This window comes from Gadus chalcogrammus, chromosome 17 (assembly GCF_026213295.1).
Source record: "Gadus chalcogrammus isolate NIFS_2021 chromosome 17, NIFS_Gcha_1.0, whole genome shotgun sequence".
Classification (NCBI taxonomy): Eukaryota; Metazoa; Chordata; class Actinopteri; order Gadiformes; family Gadidae; genus Gadus; species Gadus chalcogrammus.
The window spans coordinates 5,478,119-5,506,019 of NC_079428.1; the positions used below are offsets into that span (position 1 = coordinate 5,478,119).

At 45.4% G+C, this 27,901-nt stretch overlaps 2 protein-coding genes across 2 annotated transcripts; both read left to right on the plus strand.

Annotated features, from left to right (window-relative positions):
* The first annotated feature begins 952 nt into the window (after positions 1-952).
* zgc:85858 (uncharacterized protein LOC405879 homolog) lies at positions 953-3,344 on the plus strand. Its single transcript, XM_056575928.1, has 3 exons — positions 953-1,407; positions 1,866-1,941; positions 2,571-3,344. Exons 1-3 carry the CDS (start codon positions 1,324-1,326, stop codon positions 2,609-2,611), a joined length of 201 nt encoding a protein of 66 aa, XP_056431903.1. The 5' UTR covers positions 953-1,323; the 3' UTR covers positions 2,612-3,344.
* Positions 3,345-4,059: 715 nt separating this feature from the next.
* Positions 4,060-27,901, plus strand: camta2 (calmodulin binding transcription activator 2). The gene is given in 29 exon segments (XM_056576191.1): positions 4,060-4,172; positions 4,938-5,012; positions 5,603-5,706; positions 7,743-7,810; positions 8,494-8,629; positions 8,817-8,888; positions 8,993-9,140; positions 9,464-9,607; positions 9,839-10,037; positions 10,659-11,091; positions 11,170-11,244; positions 12,504-13,547; positions 13,976-14,102; positions 15,342-15,359; positions 15,362-15,475; positions 17,125-17,252; positions 17,435-17,595; positions 17,831-17,909; positions 18,967-19,168; positions 19,491-19,594; positions 19,739-19,820; positions 20,804-20,946; positions 21,366-21,520; positions 21,750-21,954; positions 22,541-22,612; positions 23,035-23,055; positions 24,452-24,630; positions 24,837-24,911; positions 25,150-27,901. Coding segments are annotated over 28 exon segments (4,377 nt in total). The 5' UTR covers positions 4,060-4,172; positions 4,938-4,978; the 3' UTR covers positions 25,205-27,901.

Genomic DNA, 27,901 nt, shown 5'->3' on the forward strand with positions numbered 1-27,901 from the left:
TGAAATTGAATCCGATGAACAAACAGTGACCCTCCATCAGGAGCAGGCCCCAGAGCCTCTCCATGATGTTGTGTTTCCGGCACATGGAGTCGAAAAATTAATAACCCGACTCGTTTATTCTTTTCACTACAAAATTCAACTAGTATAACAAACGAAGACTCCTGCTCGGAATAACTGAAAACTGAATCGACACATCAAGTGAGCCGATCACCGCTTTCCCATCTGTTACGTATTTTAAGAATCTAAGCTACCCACACATAGACCCAATGAAGACCAAACATATTAGCCGTAAATACCATACATAGCCACAAGGGGAGCCTTACTGAAGGCTGCAATAGATACTTTATCCACAGAGGGCAGCACCACAGACCAAGCGAGGAAAACCGAGGATTACGTCCCACCGGTTTTCTCCAAGTCTTCCGGTCCTCCGAGTCCATAAGAAAGCCTCCACATCGTGGAGACAGGTAGAACTCTTCAGGCAGCGCTAGGACATCCGTGGGTTAAAGTCTTAGACCAGCTAGGAGAACACTCTCGCACGTGCTAAGGCACATCTTCAATCTCTCTTAACTTCAGAGCATCAGTTTACCATACCGAAAATACTTTATACAAATAAAGTCTCTTTAAAGCTATTCCTTTGGATTCGACCCCTCTTTCCTTGAAGAACATTACACATCCCAAATCCTCCTAATTATTACCCTTATGTATTACTGCTTATCATATATATTCGATTTGCATGTTTACATAAATAAACAGAATCAACAGAGAGGCCATCAGCTGTATTTCCACTCCTCCAGGTTGATTGGTATCGTTTCTGCAAAAGAAAACGTAGGAAAAATAAAGTAGTGGAATTAAACGGGTGGTGTTACTGCACACTTTGCCAGTAGTACTGTCATATGGCAAGACTTTTCAAAAGGTCACTGCATAGCCCATATGAGTTGAACGCACCATCAGCCACCGCTAGTCCATAATGCTACCCTCCCGGCTCCCAGCTACACCGACGCTACCAGAGTCAACTCGGCTACCGTAGTACCGGAGACCGACCCCACCAGCGGCCACCATAGTCGTGAAGACACTGCCGTTACCAACAGCCACTCGGTTACCGGAACGCGGAACACGACCAGCGGCCACCGTAGTTCCGACACGCGGACCATAACAGCCGTCACTCGGCTACCGTAGTACCGGAGAACCGACGCTACCACCAGCGGCCACTCTGCTCCCGTAGTACCGGAGACGCAGAACACTACCAGCGGCCACTCGGCTACCCATACAGCGGCGTGTGTTGATATTTGAGGCGGCTCTCGAAGCTCGAGGAGTGGCGGGAACATGTCGGCAATACAGCGGATGAAAGTAGCGAACGAGCGGCATAGCAAGACCATCACACAACGGGGACACGTCCAAAAAACAGCAGTACGGACCGCTAGCCCATTCTAAACACTAGCATTGTGCTAGCAAGCCTACTGTTAGCACTAGCATATTGCTATCTAGCTATCCCGTTCTCAGTACTCTCATTACACCATCTAGCTAGCCCATTCTGAACACTAGCATAGTGCTAAAAAGCCTTTTCTTGACCCTAGCATAATGATAGCATGCTCAATCTCAAAACTGTCATAATACTATGTATCTATCCCTTTCTAATGAATTAACCTGTACTGTCTAACTAGCCCATTCTTAACACGAACATAGTGCTAACCAGCCCATTAAACACGAAACACTCGCATAATGATAGTAAGCCCGTTATAAACAATTATACTATGCAAAATGCTATGCATTTTCATTAAAAATAAAGTCTTGATCACTGTTAGTGTTTTTGTTATGATGATGACATCAGAGTGTTTATTAATAATTATGTAATTACGGTTTTCCAGCGTCCGGTGACTGATGAGAAGTCACCGGTTGGTCCCTGGCTGCTGGCCCTCTTCGTCTTTGTGGTCTGTGGATCAGGTGAGCATTATCATAATTGATCAATCCCAAATTCATCATTGTGCGTCGAGATGGGCAGTACGTTGGGATAAAATTTGCATTTGGTTGGACGCTTCCATTTTTCAAAAGACTTAAAATGTGTCCCGAATAGTTGCTTTATTGGAAATGAGTAAAAGCACAATAAGATGGTTACTCTTGAAGTTAATTTGACAACTAATCATATTAGCTCCTAGCATAATATCGCAGCAATATCTTCTTATCATAAATCAACAAGTGATGGTCATGGATGCAGACACAAACATGATTTGTGAAAGTACCTGAAGCAGATTACCATTTATATGTAACAACCGACTCTTTTCCCACAGGCTAGGGCTGCACGATAGATCGTCCAATATTTAATTCTTCTCCTTCATGGGAAGAATACGATACGACAAATTCTGATGCCATATCAGCTAGTGATAGTGTGTGCATGACAACAGAGGACAGACTGATCTCAAAGCAGCGATACCACATGGCATCAGATACTAGATTTAACCTTCTGATGCCATATGTGAGTTGTTGCTGATGTTTCCATTGATTGGTTTGATTCGTTATTATTATATATTAATATGGGAGCTGTTGGTGATGTTTCCATGTTATTGTTTTTGCAGCCATCTTCCAGATCATCCAGAGTATCAGGCAGGGCCTTTGATGACCTCGACCCAGGGTGCATCTTTCCCTGTGTACCCATGGAGCATCTCTCGCTGGTACCCAGGGTGCATCTCTCCTCTACCCAGGGTGCATCTCTCCTGGGTACCTGCCAAGCCACATCCCCTAGTCCTCCCCTAGGACTCAGCAAAGCACAGCAACACAAACCCACTCTACATTTGCTTCTCTGTCTTTCTTTATACCTGTCGGCCTCTATACCTGTCTGTCTCTATACCTGTCTGTCTCTATGCTTCTCTGTCTGGCCAGGGGAGAGTTGTAAAGGGCGGTCAAGTCTGTTGAGTTTATTCTTCATCAAACCAGTTAAATTTGATCCCAACAACTTGTACTAACCAGATAGGACATACCATATGTTATTCTAAAATCCTATCCCTCCTATTCTCATCTCTATTGCCTCTTCTCTTCCTCCCCCTTGCCTATTCTCCTCTCTTCCCCTCTACCCCCATCCAGACAATTCTGCTCTCTCTTCCCGGCTCTCTCCCTCACCCCATCCTTTTCTCCTCTCTTCCTCTCGATCTCCCTCCCCCCATGTGAATAAGAAGATGTGTGTATTTAAGCTATTCCCCCTAGCCTATGTGAAGAAAGAGGTGTGTATTTAAGCTGTGATCAACATATTTGATACTAGTTGTGTCTGCATTGACATAGAGACAGCGTTCCTGTTGGTTGACACAGGCAATACAGATGACCTTTACTGGGCACTGCAGGCGTTTTATACAAATAAACCGATATTTTGTCTAAAATACCTTCTCTAATGTGTTGTGTCTTTTTTCATAGTACTTTAAGTCCTCAAGACACAAGGAATACTGCGTAATTAATGTTCGTGGGCAGTTCCATGTAATGTTTCATGTTTGGGTATCCCTGCATTGCAGTTCCTGGCTGTGGTCAGCAGGCGGAGGCAGCATGTCGTCCATCCACAGGCCAAATAAGGCTCGAGGATGTCACAGATATTACTTGGTAACAGTTTCTCAAACGGCTGATTTAAAATACATTCTGGTATAAATGTATTATAACTACATTTCGTAATTTTATGTATGTGTAGTAATGCTTGACCAGTTATAATGGATAGTTTATTGTATACCTATTAGACGATAGATGGTTTAACTAAAGACTGTTTTAGGTGACTGAAGGTTTACCTGAAGAGATGATTGATGATATAACTGAATAGTGATAGATGGTTTAACTGAAGACTTAAATGAGTGATGGTTTACCTGAATTCTTAGATGATTGATGATATAACTGAAGTCTTCTAGATGATAGATGGTTTAATTGAGGACTTATATGAGTGATGGTTTAACTCAAGACTGTTTAAGATTATTAATGCTTAATTCAAGACTGTTAGATTATTTTAGACTCTGTGTTTGCTGTTTATTGAAACAACTATCCAGAACACAAAAAGACAACTTACAAAAAATGTTGAAGTTATGTCAGGAATGAAATTATATTAATAAATGGATTCAAAATATAACAAAAATACATCTCAGTACTTTGGAGCCACCCCGTGGTGACGTCAGAGCAGGAGAAGATGGCGGTGGTGCTGAAGGCGGAAGGTAAACTAGGCTAAGCTAACCATGCTAATCATCGCTACTGCGACTCTTATGGGCAATTCAGCGTGCTGTCATCCAAGGTATCCTCAGCATAAGACATAGATGTAACATAAGGAACCGGTTGAAGGGAATATAATTAACCCTTTACACTCTCAGGTAACGTTCACTGTTCCGGTGTGAGGCTAACTAGCTAGCCTCATAAAGCTAACTGTCATCAGATGAGAATAAAGTATCACTTTATTTTATCTGGTATTATCTTATCGGTTCCGAAACATGTCTTATCCTATATGTGTCTTATCGTGGACGTGTTCGCCAGAGAACAATGTGTGTGTGTGTGTGTGTGTGTGTGTGTGTGTGTGTGTGTGTGTGTGTGTGTGTGTGTGTGTGTGTGCGCTACCACACAGACCTGTGTGTGTGTGTGTGTGTGCTACCACACAGACCTATGGTTGCTAAGCAACAAAGAGCTGTCGTTGCCAAACAACACAGAGCTGTGGTTGCTAAGCAGCACAGGGCCGTGGTTGCCAAGCAACCGAGAGATGGTGTGATCCGAAGTTGTTGGTCGTTAGTGGTTTAGTTCAGAGAGATCCAGTCCTTCCATTTGGGTGTCCCCTGCTCTTCCCTGTTTGCTCTGCCCTGCCCCAATCCTTTAAACAGTGTGAGGCAAGGAGAGGGCGAAATTGAACGTGTACACCATAGTACCCGCGTGAAACCAGCATCAGGTGCCTGAGGCTCAGGTGTGTGTGTGTGTGTGTTTGTGCATGTCTGTAGCGGAACAAAGCAGGGAGCAGTGATGTTCCCGATCCATCGTCATGAGCACCAAGAAGATGGTTTCCACGGAAACAGGTGAGTGTCCCTGCCCCCTATAAAGTACACTTTCTAGAGAGATGTAGGGGGATTTAGACACTTATTATGCTGTGTAGACACATCTGCGATGTCACCCTGTGATCGCTCATTTGCATAAGGAACTTAAGGGTTTGTGCCGGACCATCTCCAACAGCAAATGTAAACCACTTTGTTCATGGGCTATAGAGTGGACCTAAGTTTACAAGTTTTACACTTCTTCTACGCTGCATAACACTCCATTAGCAGACAACGCTTGTAATTGTTGTGTCTCATATCATGCACCATAGAGGGAACCCGAATAGTACATTATGTAGGGAACCAGAATAGGGCATTATATGGGGAACCAAATTAAAGCACTATATAGGGAACCAGTTTAGCGCTCTAAACAGGGAACCAAAAAATCTTGCTGGGTCTATGTTGTTGCATAAAATAGTGCACTATACTCCACTATGTACCAGGTGACCATAATAGTGCACTTTATACAGCAAAGGTGAAGCAATTGAGTGGTGTTATTCTCTAGACAGGTGAACATGTAGGCGTGGTGTATCAGAGCGATGACGTCATCAAGGTGTTGCTGTGTGTTTCCCTAGACAGACAGGTGAACATGAAGGTGTTTGTACCTCACAAGCTGGCTGAATGCATTCCTCGCTCCACCAGCCTGCCTAAAGAACGCCTGCGATGGAACTCTAACGAGGTCTGTATATATACGTAGTATACTGTAGTACACCATAGTGCTGGAGTACAATATGGTACTGTCTACTTTATATTTGAGGCGGCTCTCGAAGTCTACTTTAGTACTGTAGAATATTGTAGTATACCGTATAGACAGTATAGTACTGCAGTAGACTGTAGTAGTGGTTCACAGTACCTTACTGTAGTACACTTCTGGATCACACTATATTACTGTATTACACTGTAGTACTGTATACACACTCGTACGGCAGTATACTACAAACCAGTAGGGGTCGCTAATGCAGCAACCAGGACACAAACCATTATATATCTAACTAACCTAATCGAATGAACACAGATACTGTAGGAACACTATTAAGAATAAAAACTGTGTTTTATTAATTGACAGCCACAGTCTAACAGTCAAACAACACGACTGTGATATTCTGTGTAAACAACATCAAGCCAATAACAACAAAGATGAGCTTGTTCATCGTCTGTTAACAGGCGATGTTAACAGACGTTGTTTTTATCTTTTTGGGGGTAGGCTTTATTTCTAAATATCTGCGGCCCAGTGGCCGATGCTCATGGGCCCGGTACCGGTCCGCGGCCCAGTGGTTGAGAACCCATGCTGGATCACACTATATTACTGTAGAAGACCTGTACCACTCCAGCTGGAAGTGCGCTCCAGTTCCGGGGTCTAACACGAACGGACACACAGGGGAACGGGAGAAATGTATTGCCACAGCGTCCGCTTATTTTCGGGCTTAAGCTCCATATCCCGTCCTGAAGTACCTCCTTACAATTTGAACCTATGTGTGGGGAAATCCCAATGTAAGATGATATTTTAATTCTCCCCGGTTGCCTAAAAAGCGCTGTGTTATTATTGATTTAGTCTCTCTACAGGTGAAATATAGACCTGGCGTTTGTGTTTCTTCTTGGGGGGGGGGGGGGGGGCGGGATTTTCCGGTGCATCACAATTTCCCAACTCCTGGGATTAGCTGACATTACACTTAATCCACTGACGCATTTGTCCAAAGAGACTTACAATAAATGCATTCAGCAATGAAGATGTAACCCAAAAGTTAACAAGTCATTTGAGTGAATCAAATGAATCAGGTGCTACAACGTAGAAATAAGAAGAGCTTTCCGCCTGCGTTGAAAGAGGTGCAGGGTTTCAGCCGTCCCGATGCCAGGGAGAGCTCGTTCCACCGTGGGTGAGCCGGGACAGCAAACAAACAAGATTGGCAAATGTAGGTGTAGCAGGGTTCACTCTGCTCCGGTGTGTATTTTATTTTAGTGATGAACACTACGACGACCAGGTAGAGGATGGCGTATTTATTATCACCAGCCTGCATCGTCTCATTTAAAGTCAGGGAACAGAGAGGGCGCAAACACATTTTGTGTGCACTCGCACAATGTGTGTGACACCAACATATTTATATAGTATTTTAACAAAAAAAAGCAACGGCACACGAGAAAGAGGGCAAGCTTACGCATTCCCGAACTTCCGTTAGTTTGGCCACTCTGTTCCTTCAAAACAAGAGACCTCTGCATATCTAGCAATGTAACTGAAAACGTAAGAGTTGCTCTGCTTGCAATCTAGTGCTACAACATCCCAATGCTACACAGGCAGACACACAGCACAGAAGGGAGTGGCCGTAGTCTAGACGGGACATGACAAGAGCCTGGACCGAAACCTGGGTGGGGAACGGAATGAATCAGCAGGAGCAGGTGGTCACAGCCATGTTGATAGCAAAGGACAGATGGTGGTCGGCCAGTGTCACTCACAGTCCCCGAGTTTCAGGCACCGAGAGTTGTCGATGTTGAAGTAGTGTTTGTGGATGGGCTGTTTGTGGTGTACTACTGTACACTATAGTACTGTAACACACTGTACTACTGTAGTCCTGCATTACACTGAAGTACTGGAGTGAGCTGTAGCATTGCAGTTCACTGTACTCTGTAGTATCGCAGTACTCTGTAGCACCGTTAAGTTAATATGTTTAAACCAATGCCAACAGTGATGTGATCTAATCTCATGTTGTGTTTTCTCTCCAGGAAATTGCTTCTTTTCTAATTTCCTTCGAGAAACACGAAGAGTGGCTCTCCTACACCTTAAAAACCAGGTAATGTTCACACACGCGTGCACACTCACACAGTAGTGCTTGAATTGGATCCTGCAGTTTTGACCCGACATGACCAAAGCATGACATCAGGAAACAAATATTACCTACTTTACCATTGGAAAAATGATGTCCGAACCCGACCTTTCCAAATTCAATCAGTTTGTCTACTTTCTTCTTAATCCAATTCAGCATTTATTATCAATTAGGCTCGTTAATTAACACTAAATGATTTAACATCAGACGCGTAGCAAGAAGCGAATTGTCAACTATTTACATAAGCTGAGGCGCAAATGTGCAGCATGTTTCAAAAATAATTGGAATTATATTTCCAATAAAAGAATAGGCCTGTCAGAAAGATTGATTCAACTCTCAATCTTTAAGGCCCAGTTAAGGTCATCATATTCTCCGTTCTTTGGCCGAAATATCCAATGTATTTAAAGAGTTTCACTATTTATTCCTAGTGTTAAATAGTGTAACGAATGGCAGTGTTCAGATGAGGTGGATTATGATAAGTGGTCGTGCATTCTTTAATATATATACGTTTTTCTATTGTTATTTGAATCTACATCCTCAATGGTCAAGAACTCAGAAACAACTCCCTGTTATCACAGCTAAAATGTCACCTAACTCTCCTCCTCTTTCCTCTCTGTTTGTCTGTATATATAAATATATATATATGTCAGACCGGCCAATGGCAGCATCATATTATACAACAGGAAGAAGGTGAAGTACAGGAAAGATGGCTACTGCTGGAAGAAACGCAAGGATGGAAAAACCACCAGGGAAGACCACATGAAACTCAAAGTCCAGGGCATAGAGGTCCGCCATTTCCCCTTAACCCCTCAAGTCTTCTGGAGAAATGATATTGTGTGCAGCTAGAGAGTTGATGTAAATAATTAGCAAAATAATTGAAATAAATAGAGGTATGAAAAATAATAATAAACTCTTGCTTTTTTGGTAAAATGCATGTGTATGCACCAACCTCTGTTTGTTTCCATGGTTACAGTGTCTCTACGGTTGCTATGTCCATTCCTCCATCGTGCCAACATTCCATAGACGATGTTACTGGTTGCTACAGGTAACACCTTATGTTACACCTATTGAACTACAACCCTGCTACACTGCCACACAACAACGCGAGTACGCTACAACACCAGTTCTTACCGTGCTTCATCCTAACAGAATCCAGACATCGTATTGGTCCACTACCTTAACGTGCCATCACTAGAGGATTCTGGTAAATGCGGTCCGTTGCTGTGTGCGGTGTCGGACCGCCATGACAGTCTGCGCTGGAGCAGAGAAGACCTCGTCAACCAGCTGAAACCCATGTGTAGGTCTCCTAGCAACCTACCGTCTCCTAGCAACGGGGGGCGGCAGTAGCTCAGGGGCTAGTTGACTGGTAACCGGAAGGTTACTAGTCCGATCCCCGCCTCCTCCTGGCTGAGTGTCGAGGTGTCCATGAGCAAGACCCCTAGTCCTATCTGCTCCTGATGAGCTGGCTGTCGCCCTGCGTGGTGGACTCTGCCGTCGGCGTGTGAATGTGTGCATGAGTGGTTGTAAGTCGCTTTGCTTCAAAGCGTCAGCAAAAATCCCCTACATGTAAATGTCACCCAAGCCAACCCCTCCGCACACCTCAGCTAACCCTGTGTCCAGTCCACAGCATGAAGTGGACGCTGGGCTCCCATGTGGGCGCCTCCGTGGACCTGAGTGTGGAGCAGCTGGTCCAACACATCCTGGACCGCCAGCAGACCAAACCACAGCCCCGAACACACAGCTGTCTCTGTACCAACACCCTGGGTAACGCACAGACACTCCCATGCGCTCACAAGGAACATGCACACGCACACATACTCAGGCCTGCACACACTCACTCACGTCTCTGTCACACCCCTCTGGTAACACACACATACAAATGGCCAACACTGAGTATCTCTCCCTTTTTTTTCCCCCCTCTTTTTCTCCCGTTCTCTATGCCTTTCTCTCTCTTTCTCTCCATCTCTTTCTCCCTCTCTCTCTCTCTCTCTCTAGTGTCCCCTGGGGGGGCTGAGATCCCCCATCGATGTAACAGCACCAAGCATCGCATCATCTCCCCCAAACTCCCCCCGTCCCCCCTCCCTTCTGAGTCCGGCGATGGTGGAGGGGGAGAGAACAGACCCCCCCACTTGCAGATCCAGCGCAGCCCCCGACCGACCAATGAGATACCTCTGACCTCCTCCCCCCCCTCCAGGTGAGACACACATACACACATACTGTAACCTGTACCTGGTAACCCCTAGACGTAAAGAAGTACAACTACCATACTACAGCTACACAGAACTACAACTACCATGCTACAGCTACACAGAACTACAACTACCATGCTACAGCTACATAGAACTACAACTACCATGTTACAGCTACACAGAACTACAACTACCATGTTACAGCTACACAGAACTACAACTACCATACTACAGCTACACAGAACTACAACTACCACGCTACAGCTACACAGAACTACAACTACCATGCTACAGCTGCACAGAACTACAACTACCATGTTACAGCTACACAGAACTACAACTACCATGCTACAGCTACACAGAACTACAACTACCATGCTACAGCTACACAGAACTACAACTACCATGCTACAGCTACACAGAACTACAACTACCATGCTACAGCTACACAGAACTACAAACTACCATGCTACAGCTACACAGAACTACAACTACCATGCTACAGCTACACAGAACTACAACTACCATGCTACAGCTACACAGAACTACAACTACCCTACTAGAGCTACACAGAGATTCTTGGTGTGGCTGTCGTTGTGGTGACCGTGGCTTTGTCTTGTTGGCAGCTCCTCCCCACCCCCACCTCGGCTCTCAACGGCGACCGTTGCCGTGAGCAACCATTATTATGGCGAGCAGAACAACGGGGTGACGACCATGGCGCTGCCTCAGAACGCCGTTATCGTCATGGCAACAACAACCACGACGACGGCGGGGGCGGCCGCAGCCCTCTCTGGGAAGGGGTGCGGCCCCCCTCCCTCCCCTCCCCCCGCCTCCAGCCTCTCGCTCACACTCCTCCCCTCTCCTGTGATGGGAGGTCTGCTCCTCACCCCCTCCCCCACCCCGTCCCCGGCCCCCCCTCCCTTCGACCCCGACGCGTTCCTCAACTTCCCCAAGCAGGGTCAGACCTACGGCGGGCCCACCTCCTCCCTCACCCCTTCCACTCCCCCTTCCTCCCCTCCCCTCTCCCTCTCCTCGCTCTCCTCGGCCGAAGCAGAGAGGAGAGACGGGGACAGGGATCCTGCCCTCTCTCTCCCCCTCTCCCCCTCCCAGGTCTCTCCTCCCCCTCCTCCTCCTCCCCCTCCTCCCGCCCTCCTCCCGTTCTGCGTGGAGCTGACCCCCTGCCGGGAGGAGGACACCCTGCCACCCCTCCAGGTACTGGTGTGACCCGCTTCATTCTAACACGCGTATCAATGGTCTACTGTAGTTCATATTAGTGTGCATATTAGGGTTGCCGCGGTGTACGGTTTTACCGGTGTTACCGGTGTTGAGGACCGCACCGATTACTCTGTGTTGCACACCGGCAACATAGTTATTATTTATTTTTTCCAGTAATAAAAAAATTCTTCTGTAGAAATTAATAATATAATTATAATTAAGAAAATAAAAATGTAATAATAATAGATAGATATAATAATAGATAGGCTACCTAATAAACCGTTGGACACACAAGACAGCTATCGTAGACCGGTGTGTCCCAACGGAACACACCGGTCTACGATAGCTCCCCGCGCTACGGCCATCCGGAGGCGCACAGAGCTTTTAGCCGTGATATTATCTACACAATTATATTATACTATTATATATAGAACATTATAAGACGCTGTCACCGAGAATTGGCGCGCTGCCAGACACTGTTACCAAGTGGGAGAGGAGAGTTGACGGAGAAGATGGCTGTTGACCTAGTTTCAAAGTTTATACCGTTTATACTCGGTAATACCGGTGTTGAAACAATTAGTCGGTTTGAAAATGTCCACACTGCGACAACCCTATTGTGTGTTTATTCATATGTGGGATTATACATACAGGCGCCATACAGACACCTTTGCAATTAGACATAGATGCATCCCAATATCTCTGGCACGACCTCCAATATTACTGATTGCTCGGTTGCAACTTTGCAACACGATATCCCTTGAAGCACTTCCCTTGAGCAAAATAAACAACCCACATTCAGGCAGCGCAATGTTACCACAGAAAGAACGAGGCAACTAAATGCTCGAGGCAAATGATGTTGTGTTGTAAAAAATTGCAACCAAGCAATCACAGCGTTATATTGGATTAGATATTATTTCATTATGGCAGCTGGAGATATTGGAGATATCTATGTGTAAAGTAAAGTGTATTTGTATATCGAGACATATGTGTCTGTTCCTGCATACAGGATAGGGCTATTAACTGCTCATTTCATTATGGCAGACTGGGACACAAAAAGCCCAGTCACACTTTGAGAGACTACTATTATTTCACCTGGTCCTATTCTGTTCAGGGCAATGTTATGTTACTGCAATGTTAGGTTAGCGTATTCATAGCGTAACCAAACAATGGGTTTTTGTGAGCCGGTTCACCCCGAGTGTATATGAATTGGTTTCCCCACTAGTCCCTGTACTAATGAGTGTGTACCTGTCATTCAGCCAAGCCACGCCTCCACGGGCTCAACACAACGGCAACCGCCCCAAAGCACCACCGACCCACCACTGGGTCAGAATGGACATGGTCCGCCCACTCAGCTCCCGGTGGCCAATCAGACACAGCCAACCAGAGACCTTTGTTCCTCCTCCTTGGCAACCGCACCAATAGTCACGCCTCCTTCTCAGATGACCCTGCCCCCTTCTCCAGCGACCAATCAGCATCTTCTCCACGGCCAGGAGAGGGCGATGGAGAGGGAAGAGACCAGGGAGCGCGGAGCCAATTCTCCAAGTCAGGCTAGCCTGCATGCTAATCCCCAAACCATGGTTATTCCCCATGCTAGCCCCGGCCTTGCTAACCCACAAACCCTGCTTCGCCCACATGTAATACCCCAAACTATGGTAAGCCCCCATGATAACACTGGCCTTGCTAACCCCCAAACCATGGACAGCCCCTATGCTAACACAAGCCTTGCTAACCCCCACACCATGGACAGCCCCTATGCTAACGCAAGCCTTGCTAACCCCCACACCATGGACAGCCCCTACGCTAGCACTCGCTTGGCTAACCCCCAAACCATGATAAGCCCTCATTCTTGCACTAGCCTGGCTAATCCCCCAACCATGGCTAGCCCACATGCTAGCAGTAGCAACCCGGTTCAGGTGAAGGAGGAGAAGGGGCGGGAGCTGGACTGTGAGGACACGCCCATGGATACGCACTCGGCCACAGAAGAGGAGGAGCGGGGCGGAGGGGAGGAGCTAGAGCTGTCGTTTGACAGCCAGTTCCCCGACCTCATCTCGGAGCTCATCACAGGGGTGGCCCCGCCCCCTAGCCCTGGCCCCGCCCCCGCCCCCGGACCTGCTCCCCCAGGAGTCTTCCCCTCGGGGGTCCGCTACATGGTGCCCCCCCAACCATCCCCCTCCTCATCGTTTCTCTCCTTCCCCCTCCTTCCCTCCTCCTCCTCCTCCTCTTCCTCCTCCTCCTCCTCCTCCTCCTCCTCACGCCTGGCTGTCATCACAGACTTCTCCCCAGACTGGTCCTACCCAGAGGTAGAGTACTCCAGTACCACTACAGTACTACCACAGTACTACTACAGTACTAACTAGTGTAGTGCTGTAGTGCAGACTGGTGTGTGTGTGTGTGTGTGTGTGTGTGTGTGTATGTATACCACCGTTTTGTTAAATCCTTGATTCCAATTGGTCAAAATGTTCAAAAGGCGTGTATTATCCAGCAGATGTTTCCTTCACGACCAAAAACAATATTCTCAAAGCATTGAGGAAGAATATTTATATGACTTTTTATATATTACCAATATATATTTAGATTTTTTTTTCTATTTATATATATATTACAAAGTGCATTATTGTGAACGAACAGCCCACGGTTGTTCATTCCTTACATCTAGTTCTGTGTGTGTGTGTGTGTGTGTGTGTGTGTGTGTGTGTGTGTGTGTGTGTGCGTGTGCGTGCGTGCACAGGGGGGTGTGAAGGTGCTGATCACCGGGCCCTGGGGGGACCTGAGTGGACGTTACTCCTGTCTGTTCGACCAGAGCTCTGTCCCGGCCTCACTGATCCAACCGGGAGTACTGCGCTGCTACTGCCCAGGTACGCACCTTACCCTACTATAGGATTAGTAGTGTTGTAGTACTGCTGGTGTAAGTGGTGTAGGTACGCACCTTACCCTACTATAGGATTAGTAGTGTTGTAGTACTGCTGGTGTAAGTGGTGTAGGTACGCACCTTACCCTACTATAGGATTAGTAGTGTTGTAGTACTGCTGGTGCAAGTGGTGTAGTACGCACCTTACCCTACTATAGGATTAGTAGTGTTGTAGTACTGCTGGTGTAAGTGGTGTAGGTACGCACCTTACCCTACTATAGGATTAGTAGTGTTGTAGTACTGCTGGTGTAAGTGGTGTAGGTACGCACCTTACCCTACCATAGGATTAGTAGTGTTGTAGTACTGCTGGTGTAAGTGGTGTAGGTACGCACCTTACCCTACTATAGGATTAGTAGTGTTGTAGTACTGCTGGTGCAAGTGGTGTAGGTACGCACCTTACCCTACTATAGGATTAGTAGTGTTGTAGTACTGCTGGTGCAAGTGGTGTAGGTACTCACCTTACCCTACTATAGGATTAGTAGTGTTGTAGTACTGCTGGTGTAAGTGGTGTAGGTACGCAACTTACCCTGCTATAGGATTAGTAGTGTTGTAGTACTGCTGGTGCAAGTAGTGTAGGTACTCACTATACCCTACTATAGGATTAGTAGTGTTGTATTACTGCTGGTGTAAGTGGTGTAGGTACTCACTATACCCTACTATAGGATTAGTAGTGTTTTAGTACTGCTGGTGTAAGTGTTGTAGTACTGGTACTGTACCAAAAGGCGCACTGAAGTGACCATCTTTTATACCACTAGAGGAGTGTAGTACTGGTATTGTACCACTAGGGTCGGGTAGTGACCCTGTTTTATACCACTAGAGGAGTGTAGTACTGGTATTGTACCACTAGGGTCGGGTAGTGACCCTGTTTTATACCACTAGAGGAGTGTAGTACTGGTATTGTACCACTAGGGTCGGGTAGTGACCCTGTTTTAATTACCACTAGAGGAGTGTAGTAACTGGTATTGTACCACTAGGGGCGGGTAGTGACCCTGTTTTATACCACTAGGAGGAGTGTAGTACTGGTATTGTACCACTAGGGTCGGGTAGTGACCCTGTTTTATACCCCTAGAGGAGTGTAGTACTGGTATTGTACCACTAGGGTCGGGTAGTGACCCTCTTTAATACCACTAGAGGAGTGTAGTACTTGTATTGTACCAATTGGGTCGGTGTAGTGACCCTGTCCCAGCCCACGAGGCTGGTCTGGTGTGTCTCAGGTGGTGGAGTCTGGAGGCGCCGTCTCCTCGTCAGTGCTGTTTGAGTACCGGGCCCGGAACACCACCTCTCTGCCCAGCTCCCAGCTGGACTGGCTGTCCCTGGACGGTGAGCCCCCAGCAACCTGGAACCTTCACGGAGACACGAGGCTAACTCACCAGAAACAGCAAGCTAACGAGAGACTTGAGGCTAACTAACCATGAACAGCAAGCTAACCAGAGACATGAGGCTAACTCTCCATGAACAGCTAACTAACCAGAGACTTTAAGCTAACTCACCAGAAACAGCAAGCTAACGAGAGACTTGAGGCTAACTAACCATGAACAGCAAGCTAACCAGAGACATGAGGCTAACTCACCATGAACAGCTAACTAACCAGAGACTTTAGGCTAACTAACCATGAACAGCAAGCTAACCAGAGACATGAGGCTAACTCACCAGAAACAGCAAGCTAACGAGAGACTTGAGGCTAACTAACCATGAACAGCAAGCTAACCAGAGACATGAGGCTAACTCTCCATGAACAGCTAACTAACCAGAGACTTTAGGCTAACTAACCATGAACAGCAAGCTAACCAGAGACATGAGGCTAACTCACCATGAACAGCAAGCTAACCAGAGACATGAGGCTAACTCACCATGAACAGCTAACTAACCAGAGACTTTAGGCTAACTAACCATGAACAGCAAGCTAACCAGAGACATGAGGCTAACTCTCCATGAACAGCTAACTAACCAGAGACTTTAGGCTAACTAACCATGAACAGCAAGCTAACCAGAGACTTGAGGCTAACTCACCAGAAACAGCAAGCTAACGAGAGACTTGAGGCTAACTAAACATGAACAGCAAGCTAACCATAGACATGAGGCTAACTCTCCATGAACAGCTAACTAACCAGAGACTTTAAGCTAACTAACCATGAACAGCAAGCTAACCAGAGACATGAGGCTAACTCACCAGAAACAGCAAGCTAACAAGAGACTTGAGGCTAACTAACCATGAACAGCAAGCTAACCAGAGACATGAGGCTAACTCTCCATGAACAGCTAACTAACCAGAGACTTTAAGCTAACTAACCATGAGCAGCAAGCTAACCAGAGACATGAGGCTAACTCTCCATGAACAGCTAACTAACCAGAGACTTTAAGCTAACTAACCATGAACAGCAAGCTAACCAGAGACATGAGGCGAACTCACCATGAACAGCTAACCAGAGACTTTAGGCTAGTTAGCTGTTCATGGAGAGTTAACCATGAACAGCAAGCTAACCAGAGACATGAGGCTAACTCACCATGAACAGCTAACTAACCAGAGACTTTAGGCTAACTAAACATGAACAGCAAGCTAACCATAGACATGAGGCTAACTAACCATGAACAGCAAACTAACCAAAGATATTAAAATGAAATAACCATAGACATTAGGCTAATTAACCATAAACAGCAAACCAACCATAGACATTAGGCTAACTAACCATGAACAGCAAACTAACCATAGACATAAGGCTAACTAACCATGAACAGCAGACTAACTACAGACACTAGGCTAACTAACCATGAACAGCAAACTAACCATAGACATAAGGCTAACTAACCATGAACAGCAAACTAACTACAGACACTAGGCTAACTAACCATAAGCAGCAAACTAACCATAGACATTAAGCTACCTAAACATAAATTAAGCTTGCTATCAATAAGCGGACAGATGTGCCAGTGTTAAGGATGCCTCATCCTGGCTTCTCTCTGGTCCTCAGACAACCAGTTTAGGATGTCCATCTTGGAGAGGCTGGAGCATATGGAGCGACGCATGGCTCAGATGGCCTCCCGCGACCAGCAGCACCCCCAGCACCAGCGGCAGCTCAGTACACAAGAGCAGAGCCAGGTACCTCCCCTCGTACACCTGTCAGCGGCCTCCCTGCTCCTTAGGCGAGGGTGGCCGCCATCTTGGATCCAGCGGTCCTAATTTGTGAAGGCAGAACTTCTGGGGAGAGAAGATCTCACTGGCGCACTCAGTAACCTGTGTGTTTGTGTGTGTGTGTGTGTTCCTGTGTGTGTGTGTGTCAGGGCTTCGAGAGGCGTTTGGTCACAGTGTGTGAACAGATGATGAGGATGGGAGGAGGAGGAGAGAGGCTTCATCATTCTGTCCGTCACCGAGGGATGACCCTCCTTCACCTGGCCGCCGCCCAGGGATACACACACCTGATCCACACGCTGATCTCCTGGAGGTGCACCCACGCACGCACGCAAACACTCACTCACGCACTCACGCACGCACGCACCCACTCACTCACTCACTCACTCACTCACTCACTCACTCACTCACTCACTCACTCACTCACTCACTCACTCACTCACTCACTCACTCACTCACTCACTCACTCACACACACTTGTATTTGTTTTACTGTGTGTGTGTGTGTAGGAGTGTTAACTGTGTGTGTGTGTGTTTGTGTTTGCATAGGAGTGTCACCAGGGACAGTCTGGACCTGGAGGAGGAGGTCGACCCTCTCAACGTAGACCACTTCTCCTGCACCCCTCTGGTACCAGCCTGTCTGTCTACTGTCCCTCTTTCTCCTACCTCTGTTTCTCTGTGTCTCTCTCTCAACCTACAGTCTCTCTTTCTCCTACCTCTGTTTCTCTGTGTCTCTCTCTCAACCTACTGTCTCTCTTTCTCCTACCTCTGCTGCTCGGTGTCTCTCTCTCAACCTACAGTCTCTCTTTCTCCTACCTCTGCTGCTCGGTGTCTCTCTCTCAACCTACAGTCTCTCTTTCTCCTACCTCTGCTGCTCGGTGTCTCTCTCTCAACCTACAGTCTCTCTTTCTCCTACCTCTGCTGCTCTGTCTCTCTCTCAACCTACTGTCTCTCTTTCTCCTACCTCTGCTGCTCTGTCTCTCTCTCAACCTACTGTCTCTCTTTCTCCTACCTCTGCTGCTCTGTCTCTCTCAACCTACTGTCTCTCTTTCTCCTACCTCTGTTTCTCGGTGTCTCTCTCTCAACCTACTGTCTCTCTTTCTCCTACCTCTGCTGCTCGGTGTCTCTCTCTCAACCTACTGTCTCTCTTTCTCCTACCTCTGTTTCTCGGTGTCTCTCTCAACCTACTGTCTCTCTTTCTCCTACCTCTGTTTCTCGGTGTCTCTCTCTCAACCTACTGTCTCTCTTTCTCCTACCTATGTTTCTCGGTGTCTCTCTCAACCTACTGTCTCTCTTTCTCCTATCTCTGCTGCTCTGTCTCTCTCTCAACCTACTGTCTCTCTTTCTCCTACCTCTGCTGCTCTGTCTCTCTCTCAACCTACTGTCTCTCTTTCTCCTACCTCTGTTTCTCGGTGTCTCTCTCTCAACCTACAGTCTCTCTTTCTCCTACCTCTGTTTCTCGGTGTCTCTCTCTCAACCTGCTGTCTCTCTTTCTCAGTCTTTCTTTCTTTTTCTGTCACTCCCGTCATTCTCTATGTTCTCTAACTCTGAACTAAAATCTGTGTGTGTGTGTGTGTGTGTGTGTGTGTGTGTGTGTGTGTGTGTGTGTGTGTGTGTGTGTGTGTGTGTGCGCGCATGTGTGTGCATGTGTGTGTGTGTGTGCGTGTGCCCGTCTGTGTGTGTAGATGTGGGCCTGTGCTCTGGGCCACCAGGGCGCGGCGGAGGTGCTTTACCGCTGGGACAGCTCCGCCCTGGGACGCCCCGACTCGCTGGGCCGCCTCCCCCTGGCGGTGGCGCGGTCCCGGGGCCACACGCGCCTCGCCACCTCCCTGGAGGACCTGCACACCCAGCTCCCCCTGTCCCCCCTCTCCACCAGTCCAGACACAGGTCTCTCTCACGCGCACACACACACACACACACACACACACACACACACACACACACACACACACACACACCACACACACACAGACACAGACACAGACACAGACACACACACACACATATATTGGCGTTGCTCATCTAGGTGGACACTCCCACCTGTGATGTCATAAGGGGCAGATTTCCCAAACGGCTTGTCACGGCTGATCACACTCACACCCGGTGGCATGCCATGGGACCTTTAACATGTATTGAATATGTTTGGATGGGAGAACATGCTTGGTTGCTGTTTGATTCATGTTTGTTTTGATTCTTTGCCCCGCCCCAGGTCTGAGTTCAGCCAGTAGCCTGGCTTCTCCTGCTGACCCCGCCTCCCCGTCTCCGAGCTCCGCCTACTCCAGCGCCCCCACACCCATGGACACCTCCTCCCCCTCTCTCTCCCCCCTCTCCCCTCCCTCTCCCCTCCCCTCCCAGTCTCTCTCCCCCCTCTCCCCTCCGTCTCTCTCCCCCCTCTCTCCTCCCTCTCCTCCCCCCTCTCAGTCTCTCTCCCCCCTGTCCCCTCCCTCTCTCTCCCCTCCCACTCCTCCCCCCTCCCAGCCTCTCTCCTTCCTCCTCCCCCCGAGCCAGCTGTGGGCCAACACAGCGCAGCAATCACAGTGTAAGAGGCTTCTAGGGAGACACTACTGTACTGCTACCCCTACACTATACTATACCATGTGTTTCTCTATGCTGTGGGATGTATACACTACAGTACTGTTTGTGTAGCCTGAGACTGCTAGACCAATTATCAAATATATTTTAAGATTTCCAAGGGCCATTATCAGTGCCACATCATTGGCAGCCATCTTCTTTGTTTACGGTTGTTTAAAATGCCTCAACGGCGCTCCTCTGTACATACGTAACAAACATATGTACGTATCAAATCCCCCCATATTAGATCAACGGTTTGATTGAGTCAGTAGGTAACAGCAGGTGAAAGTCAGGTTGTTACTAATGTGTTAATAGTAACAGTGGGTGAAAGTCAGGTTGTTACTAATGTGTTAATAGTAACAGTGGGTGAAAGTCAGGTTGTTAGTAATGTGTTAATAGTAACAGTGGGTGAAAGTCAGGTTGTTACTAATGTGTTAATAGTAACAGTGGGTGAAAGTCAGGTTGTTACTAATGTGTTAATAGTAACAGTTGGTGAAAGTCAGGTTGTTACTAATGTGTTAATAGTAACAGTAGGTGAAAGTCAGGTTGTTACTAATGTGTTAGTAGTAACAGTAGGTGATAATCAGGTTGTTATAGTAATGTTTTAATAGTAACAGTAGGTGAAAGTCAGGTTGTTGTAGTAATGTTTTAATAGTAACAGTAGGTGAAAGTCAGGTTGTTGTAGTAATGTTTTAGTAGTAACAGTAGGTGAAAGTCAGGTTGTTGTAGTAATGTTTTAGTAGTAACAGTAGGTGATAATCAGGTTGTGATAGTAATGTTTTAGTAGTAACAGAAGGTGATAATCAGGTTGTTGTAGTAATGTGTTAATAGTAACAGTAGGTGATAGTCAGGTTGTTATAGTAATGGGATAATAGTAATAGTACCTTGTAGTATTGTGTTAACGTTAGGTAATAGTGCTGTGGTGATAGTCATGGTACTGTTGGGTCTCAGGTTTGAATCCTACGGTAATGATGGACTACGAGAGCAGTTTGTCCCCGTCTCCACTGGAGGACGGCCTTCTGACCAACAGCGGGAACCCTGAGAACCACGACGAGGAAGAGGAGGAAGAGGAGCTGACCAAGGAGCTACTACAGGTACACACCATTTACACACACACACACACACACACACACACACACACACACACACACACACACACACACCCACACACACACACACACACACACACACACACACACACACACACACACCATATACACACTTTATACGCTATAGCTATGTTCACACAAGTTGCACACTTCACATTATACCCACCATGTAAACACTATGTGCACACTATGAATACACTGTATACACTTATAATATTCAAGTTTTGGATTTTATATGAACAGCCCGTTTGTTCAGGTACCTGTATCTGCCTGCAACAGGTGGACTGTGACGGGTTAGTGCAGTGCGTGTTGAATACGCTTGTGGCCATGGTAACGGGCGGACGTGGTTTTGAATAGCATGGTTTCCGTGGTAACCGGGGGATGCGGTTTGACCACGTCTACAGGTGGACATGGCACTGCTGGCGGAGCAGATCGTCGAGGCGACCCCGGAGCGAATCAAACGGGAGGATTTCGCCAGGGGGGCGGAGTCACCCCTCGCCTCCCCCCCAGACCCGTGGCTGGCGACCTACCTGGCAACCATGGAAACGCCCCCGCCGAGGTACGCTGTGGGGAGCCAGGGTTGATACTCTAAGAACCATTTTGTTTTGGGTTATCCTCGTCCAATGGGAAGTCTTAATTATGCTTACTTTTTAAACGAAGACTAGACTATTATTTTGATAACTGTCGATGAACCAATAGTGTGTATTTTATTAATCAGAAAAGGTTTATATTTGGACATTATAAATTACTTAGAGTGCGTGTGTGTGTGTGTGTGTGTGTGTGTGTAGGCGTGTGTGCCCCCCCTCTCCCTTCAGCGCCCTGGCTCTTCAGAAGTTAAGGCCGCCCTCCTCGGCCACGTGGGCGGAGTTCCTCAATGCCTCGACCAATGGGAGGATGGAGAGGGACTTTGCTCTGTTGACTCTGAGTGACAGCGAGCAGAGGGAGCTGTATGAGGCAGCCAGGATCATCCAGACCGCCTTCCGGCGCTACAAGGTCATATAATGCATACATAGTAACACATATAGATCATCTTTACACATAGTAATGTCATCTGTCCACGTTGTATCATCTATGTTCAATTTAATGTAATCCATACAAATTATATCATCTATATACACATTGTAATATAATCTATACACATTATATTAGCTAAATACATCATCATTTATTGCACATTATATAATCTATATACATTGTAATGTAATCTGTACACATTATATCATCTGTATACATTGTTATGTAATCTATTCACAGTATATCATCTATATACATTATCATCTATATATTATTATTTCAGCAATATACATTAATATATAACCAGTATACATTGCTTTATCTTCTTTATACATACCTATATCTTCTACATAAATCAAATGTAATCTATACAAATTATATCAACTATATACATTACTTTATCAGCTATGATATCACCAGTATGCATCATATCATCTCTTCATTGCTATGTCTCATTCAATACTACATAATCTTTACTTTTATATCCTCTATATATTATTAAATCTGCTATAGTATATCATCTAAATACAATACTATATAAATGAATACATATATTTATATTCAGGGTCGGAGGTTAAAGGAGCAGCAGGACATGGCTGCTGCTGTTATCCAGAGATGCTACAGGAAATATAAGCAGGTGTGTGTTTGTGTGTGTGCGAGTGTGTGTGTGTGTGTGTCTGGGGTGCGCAAGTACTAACATGTTTTTCTTTTGTCAACTATTCAATTCTATCTGTATACTCTGCCTCTCTCTCTGCCTCTCTCCCTCTCTCTCTCCCTCTCGCTGTGTGTCTGTCTCTCTCTCCCTCTTCCCCTCTGTGTGTGTCTCTCTCTCCATCTCTCTCTCTCTCCTCTCCTCTCTCTCTCTCTCTCTCTCTCTCTCCTCTATCTCTCTCAGCTCTCTCTCTCGTACTCTCGTCCTCCATCTCTCTCTTCATCTCTCTCTCTCATCTCCTCATCTCTCTCTCTCCTCTCTCCTCTCATCTCATCTCTCATCTCTCTCTCTCTCTCTCTCTCTCTCTCTTTCTTTGTGTCTCTCTCTTTGTGTCTCTATCTTTCTAGCTAACATGGATAGCATTGAAGGTAAATGGTTGAACATGTGTTTGACTCTTCTGGTGTATGTGTTGACGTCTGTATGTTGCTGTGTATTATTGTATATTACGGTGTGTTGGTGTCTATCAGTGTGTGATTAGGGGTGTCCTTGACCAATCGACTAGTCAAATCTGATTTGTCAGGCCAGACCTGTCGTCAAATCATATGTGATATCTATTTTTTTTATATTTGGCTCAATGAAGCGACTTTTGCATGGTTTATTGCTTGTAGTTAATCAATTGGCTGATCAAGGTTTCCCGATGCAGTCCGCAGCTGAACGTCTGAATGCCTGTACCAACTAATTAGGCCGCAAAATAACGAAAATGTGCGTTCATTTCCACAGCATTCAGACAGAAAATAACAGAACATACAGGCTGCTATTCCCCTCATAAACTATAATATAAAATAATTATACAATTATGTACAGGAATTAAATATATATAACATTGATGAAATCAAACAATGATTTAAATGAATGAAATCACCGAAAGAGTGGCCGGTCTCTCGGGGGTGGACAGCTCCGTTCTCTCTGATTGGGCACTGTATTCCCATGATCCAATCAAATCCCCCATCCATAGTAACACTGAAAGAAGCATTTGAATTACTAATTTAGGGTGCATGTGAATGATTAGTTTCAGTGTCTAGAACAAGTGCGGCGCCATTCAATTCAGCAGAACAGCAGAAATGCACCACTGAGTACACAAGCCTGAGTAGTATTATATGACAGCTGCTTTTGACATAGTTTGAGTTTGACATATATAATCTGATTGATGGTCTAGAATGTGCTACATGTCAACAATTGAATGGTTGCTTGGTCATTTAAGGACATTTATTGAAAGAGAAACATAACACACACAAGACGAGTTTAACCCTAACCCACAAAATATAATTTTACATAGACTTTCCTCCTAGAAGCCAAGTAATGCTGAGGTAATTCAGAGTTTTTAACACTGTTACACACAGACACAATTTTACAGACTAATATTATAATAATAATGTTTCACTGTTAAAGATAACGTAGACTGAATGTTTTTCTGTCGAAGATTTGAATTGTCGAAGATTCAATGCCACCCCCTTGTGTGTATAAATGAGTATTGCTGTAAGTTAGTATTAGTAAGTATTTGTGTGTATTAGTGAGCGTGTGTGTGTGTGTGTGTGTGTGTGTGTGTGTGTGTGTGTGTGTGTGTGTGTGTGTGTGTGTGTGTGTGTGTGTGTGTGTGTGTGTGTGTGTGTGTGTGTGTGTGTGTGTGTGGATGAACATTAGTGTGTGAATAAGTGAGTAAGTGTTTGTTTATTTGTATGCATCACTACGTATTAGTAAGTTTGTAGCAGTGAGTATCAATGAGTCCTGGGGAGTATTTATGAGTCCCGGTGTGTACCTCCGCAGTACGCTCTGTATAAGAAGATGACCCAGGCGGCCATCCTCATTCAGTCCAAGTTCCGGTCGTACTACGAGCAGAAACGCTTCCAGCAGAGTCGAAGAGCAGCCGTCCTCATCCAGCAGTACTACCGCAGCTACAAGGAGTATGAACGCCTTAAACAAGGACCACACAACCCCCGCCTCAAGTAACTACTGCTATATATAGACACATCTATATATATATATATATATATACACACACACATCTACACTAAGGTGAACCGATGCACAAAACTCGCGGTTCTATACGATGGGGTATGTTGGAGTCACGGCTTGGTGCGATGGGATATGCTGGAGGTTTCAATAAATTGACAAAATAACTTTTGTCATTGAATGTCGTCTTGTGTTAAAGGGGGTCGTTCCTCACTAAGAAGCAGGACCAGGCCGCCAGGAAAATCATGCGGTTCCTACGACGCTGCAGGAACAGGTAATACTCACACAGACACACACACACACACACACACACACACACACACACACACACACACACACACACACACACACACACACACACACACACACACACACACACACACCAGGTTCACTATACCTGGGAGGACCTCGACCTACACTCAAATCAGCACCATACCATTAACAAAGAAATGATAATTATTGTTATAATAGTCTGTGTGTGTGTGTGTGTGTGTGTGTGTGTGTGTGTGTAGGATAAAGGAATTGAAGCAGATGAAAGAGTTGGAGCGAAGAGGACTGACCACCTGATACCACAATATTAATATTACAAATTTATATTAATTTGTTAAATGACTAATAATAATAATCATAATAATATTACTTATTATACTAATAATAATCATAATAATAATAATTGGTATAGTATGACCAATATTATATTATTATTTTTGTTTATTATAATAATGAATACACTATATCTATAGTATATACTACAAGAGATATATACTATAGATATCTATGATGTAGATATATATAGATATATAATATATAGAGACTATGTGTGTTGTTTACAGCATGAGTGTGTGTGTGTGTGTGTGTGTGCGTGCGTGTGTACATGCACGTGTATCCGTGTACATGTGAACATGTGTATATGTTGTGTACATGGTGAAACATCCCTCAGCAATGAAATTGTCAGGATACAGATTGTTCTTCTGATTGGCAAGCTCATCATTACTTTGTTCTGATTTGCTAGCTGATCATTGCTGTGTTCTGATTCGCTAGCTCATCATGACCTTGTTCTGATTGGCTAGCTGATCATTGCTGTGTTCTAATGAACTTGCTCATTACTTTGTTCTGATTGGCTAGTTCATCATTACTGTTTTGCTTATTGGTTCTAGCTCATCATTACTGTTAGCTGATTGGCTAGCTGATCACTACTGTTCGCTGATTGGCTAGCTCATCATTACTGTTTTGCTGATTGGCTAGCTCATCATTACTGTTAGCTGATTGGCTAGCTCATCATTACTGTTAGCTGATTGGCTAGCTGATCACTACTGTTTGCTGATTGGCTAGCTCATCATTACGTTTTTTTGATTGGCTAGCTCATCAGTACTGCGTTCCTATTTGCTGGATCATAATTACTGTTTATTGATTGGCTAGCTCATCAATACTGTTTTGTGATTGGCCAGCTTGTCATTAGCTAGCTTGTTTGAGGCCGGACTCTATCAGATGACCAGCCAATGCAACATGCTAGCGGCGCAAGCTAGCTGAAAGAAGACTCTGTTCTCAGTACGGTTGGAAGGCGAGCATACTGTTGGAATTCTTATAATTAATTTATCAATTCCAACCGACTAACAGTAAGCCTTAAACTAACGGTTTTCACATGACTAACAGTTAGGCTACAAACTAACAGGCTTTCTTCAAATCAGCTAACTTGTTCCCTAATTCCATGTTCCCTTTAAAGTGAACACTATACAGTACACTATTTAGGGTATAGGGAGAATACGGACAAGAATTAAACACCGGGAATCCATCGGTGTGACGTCACATAAACAAGCCTGATGACAATGAAAACTGCTATGCATCATGGGATACAGTGCGAACATATGTGAGAATCAGTTGTATACTTTTTTTGAGGTCCATATTTGGTGTTAAGTAGTGCACTATATAGGAAAACCAGATTTGTACGGTCCCATTTCAGCCAATACAACACAGAAGATACAAATTGGTTACACATTAAAGGGCCCCTATGGTTAGCCATTACAAGCCGTTTCAAAATCTGCCCCGCCCTGGGACTTGGTGAACTCACAAGTGGAGACGTCCCTTTAGCTCTATTGTGGGTAGATAAGCCTAATGGTACACTGATCTATCCAGCGTATATCCAGGTGGACGCTCCCACTCGTGGTGTCACCAAGTCCCAGGGCAGGGCAGATCTCTAAACGGCTTGTGATTGTAAACAACAGCAGACTAGCAGCTCGCTAGAAGACCAGCAGCCAGCTGTCAGACTAGCGGCTGTCTAGCTGACTATCAGCCGGTGTGTCTGGCTCACCAGAGCTGGGGAGGACTTGGTTCTGGCTGTGAGGAACGCGGAGAGAAGAGGTGTAAATACTGTAGATAGCTTTAGTCTCCCGTTGGTCCCAGCACTTCTTAAACTTGTTCCTTTTGTTCCACAGAGTGGCTGTTATATTCCATATATCCGAATAACATCAGATCAAATGAGAAATATATATATATATATATATATATATATATATATATATATATATATAAATATATATATAGCTACTATTGTTGGAGTGATGCCTTGCATGCATTTGTATCGTTTTTGCATTTTAAAAACCGTGAAGAGATATGAATCCAGTGTCAACTGAAATTATTAATCTTTTTTTGCTGTTTGCATTTTGCCGTTTGTGTAGACAGTTACTGTAATTTATTTATGAGGTTGTCACGGCAACCGCTGCATTATAACGAGCCTATCTTTGTAAACAAATAAATGTTCTTGAAACATATGATCTGGTCCCATGTCACCAAAGAAACAATCGTACAAAGGTATGAGGGGTGGGTGGGGTCAGGCCAGACATTCTGGTGGACTCAAAACGTTACTTTACCAAGTCAGTGTAATCTGAGTGGAAGGGAATTAATGGTACCGTCCAGCAGAGGGCGCCATATCGTATCGTCTATAGACGACACATCCACTGTTCAGCTCGTTGTCATTTTACAGTATGGGTTTATAGTCTACACATCCATTATGTGGTGCTCATGTTCATTATATAGTGTATTGTCTAATCTATACACCTATGTTATGTTCATGTTCATTGTATGGCGTATGGTCTAAACATATAAACAATAACTACAGAGAAGGGTCATTAAGGAGCAGGTAGGGGTTAGACGGTACAGAGACGGGTCATCAAGGAGCAGGTAAGACAGTACAGAGACCGGTCATTTAGGCGTGGGTAGGAGTGAGACTTTACAGAGACAGTTTATAAAGACCAGGTAGGGATTGGA

What these genes read in the sequence shown, in the direction of transcription:
- zgc:85858 (XM_056575928.1), top strand. Translation starts at nt 1,324, where the DNA reads ATGTCGGCAATACAGCGGATGAAAGTAGCGAACGAGCGGCATAGCAAG. An exon ending in GACACGTCCAAAAAACAGCA is followed by an intron (nt 1,408 to 1,865) that starts GTACGGACCGCT and finishes ACGGTTTTCCAG; the next exon opens with CGTCCGGTGACTGATGAGAA. An exon ending in CTTTGTGGTCTGTGGATCAG is followed by an intron (nt 1,942 to 2,570) that starts GTGAGCATTATC and finishes TTGTTTTTGCAG; the next exon opens with CCATCTTCCAGATCATCCAG.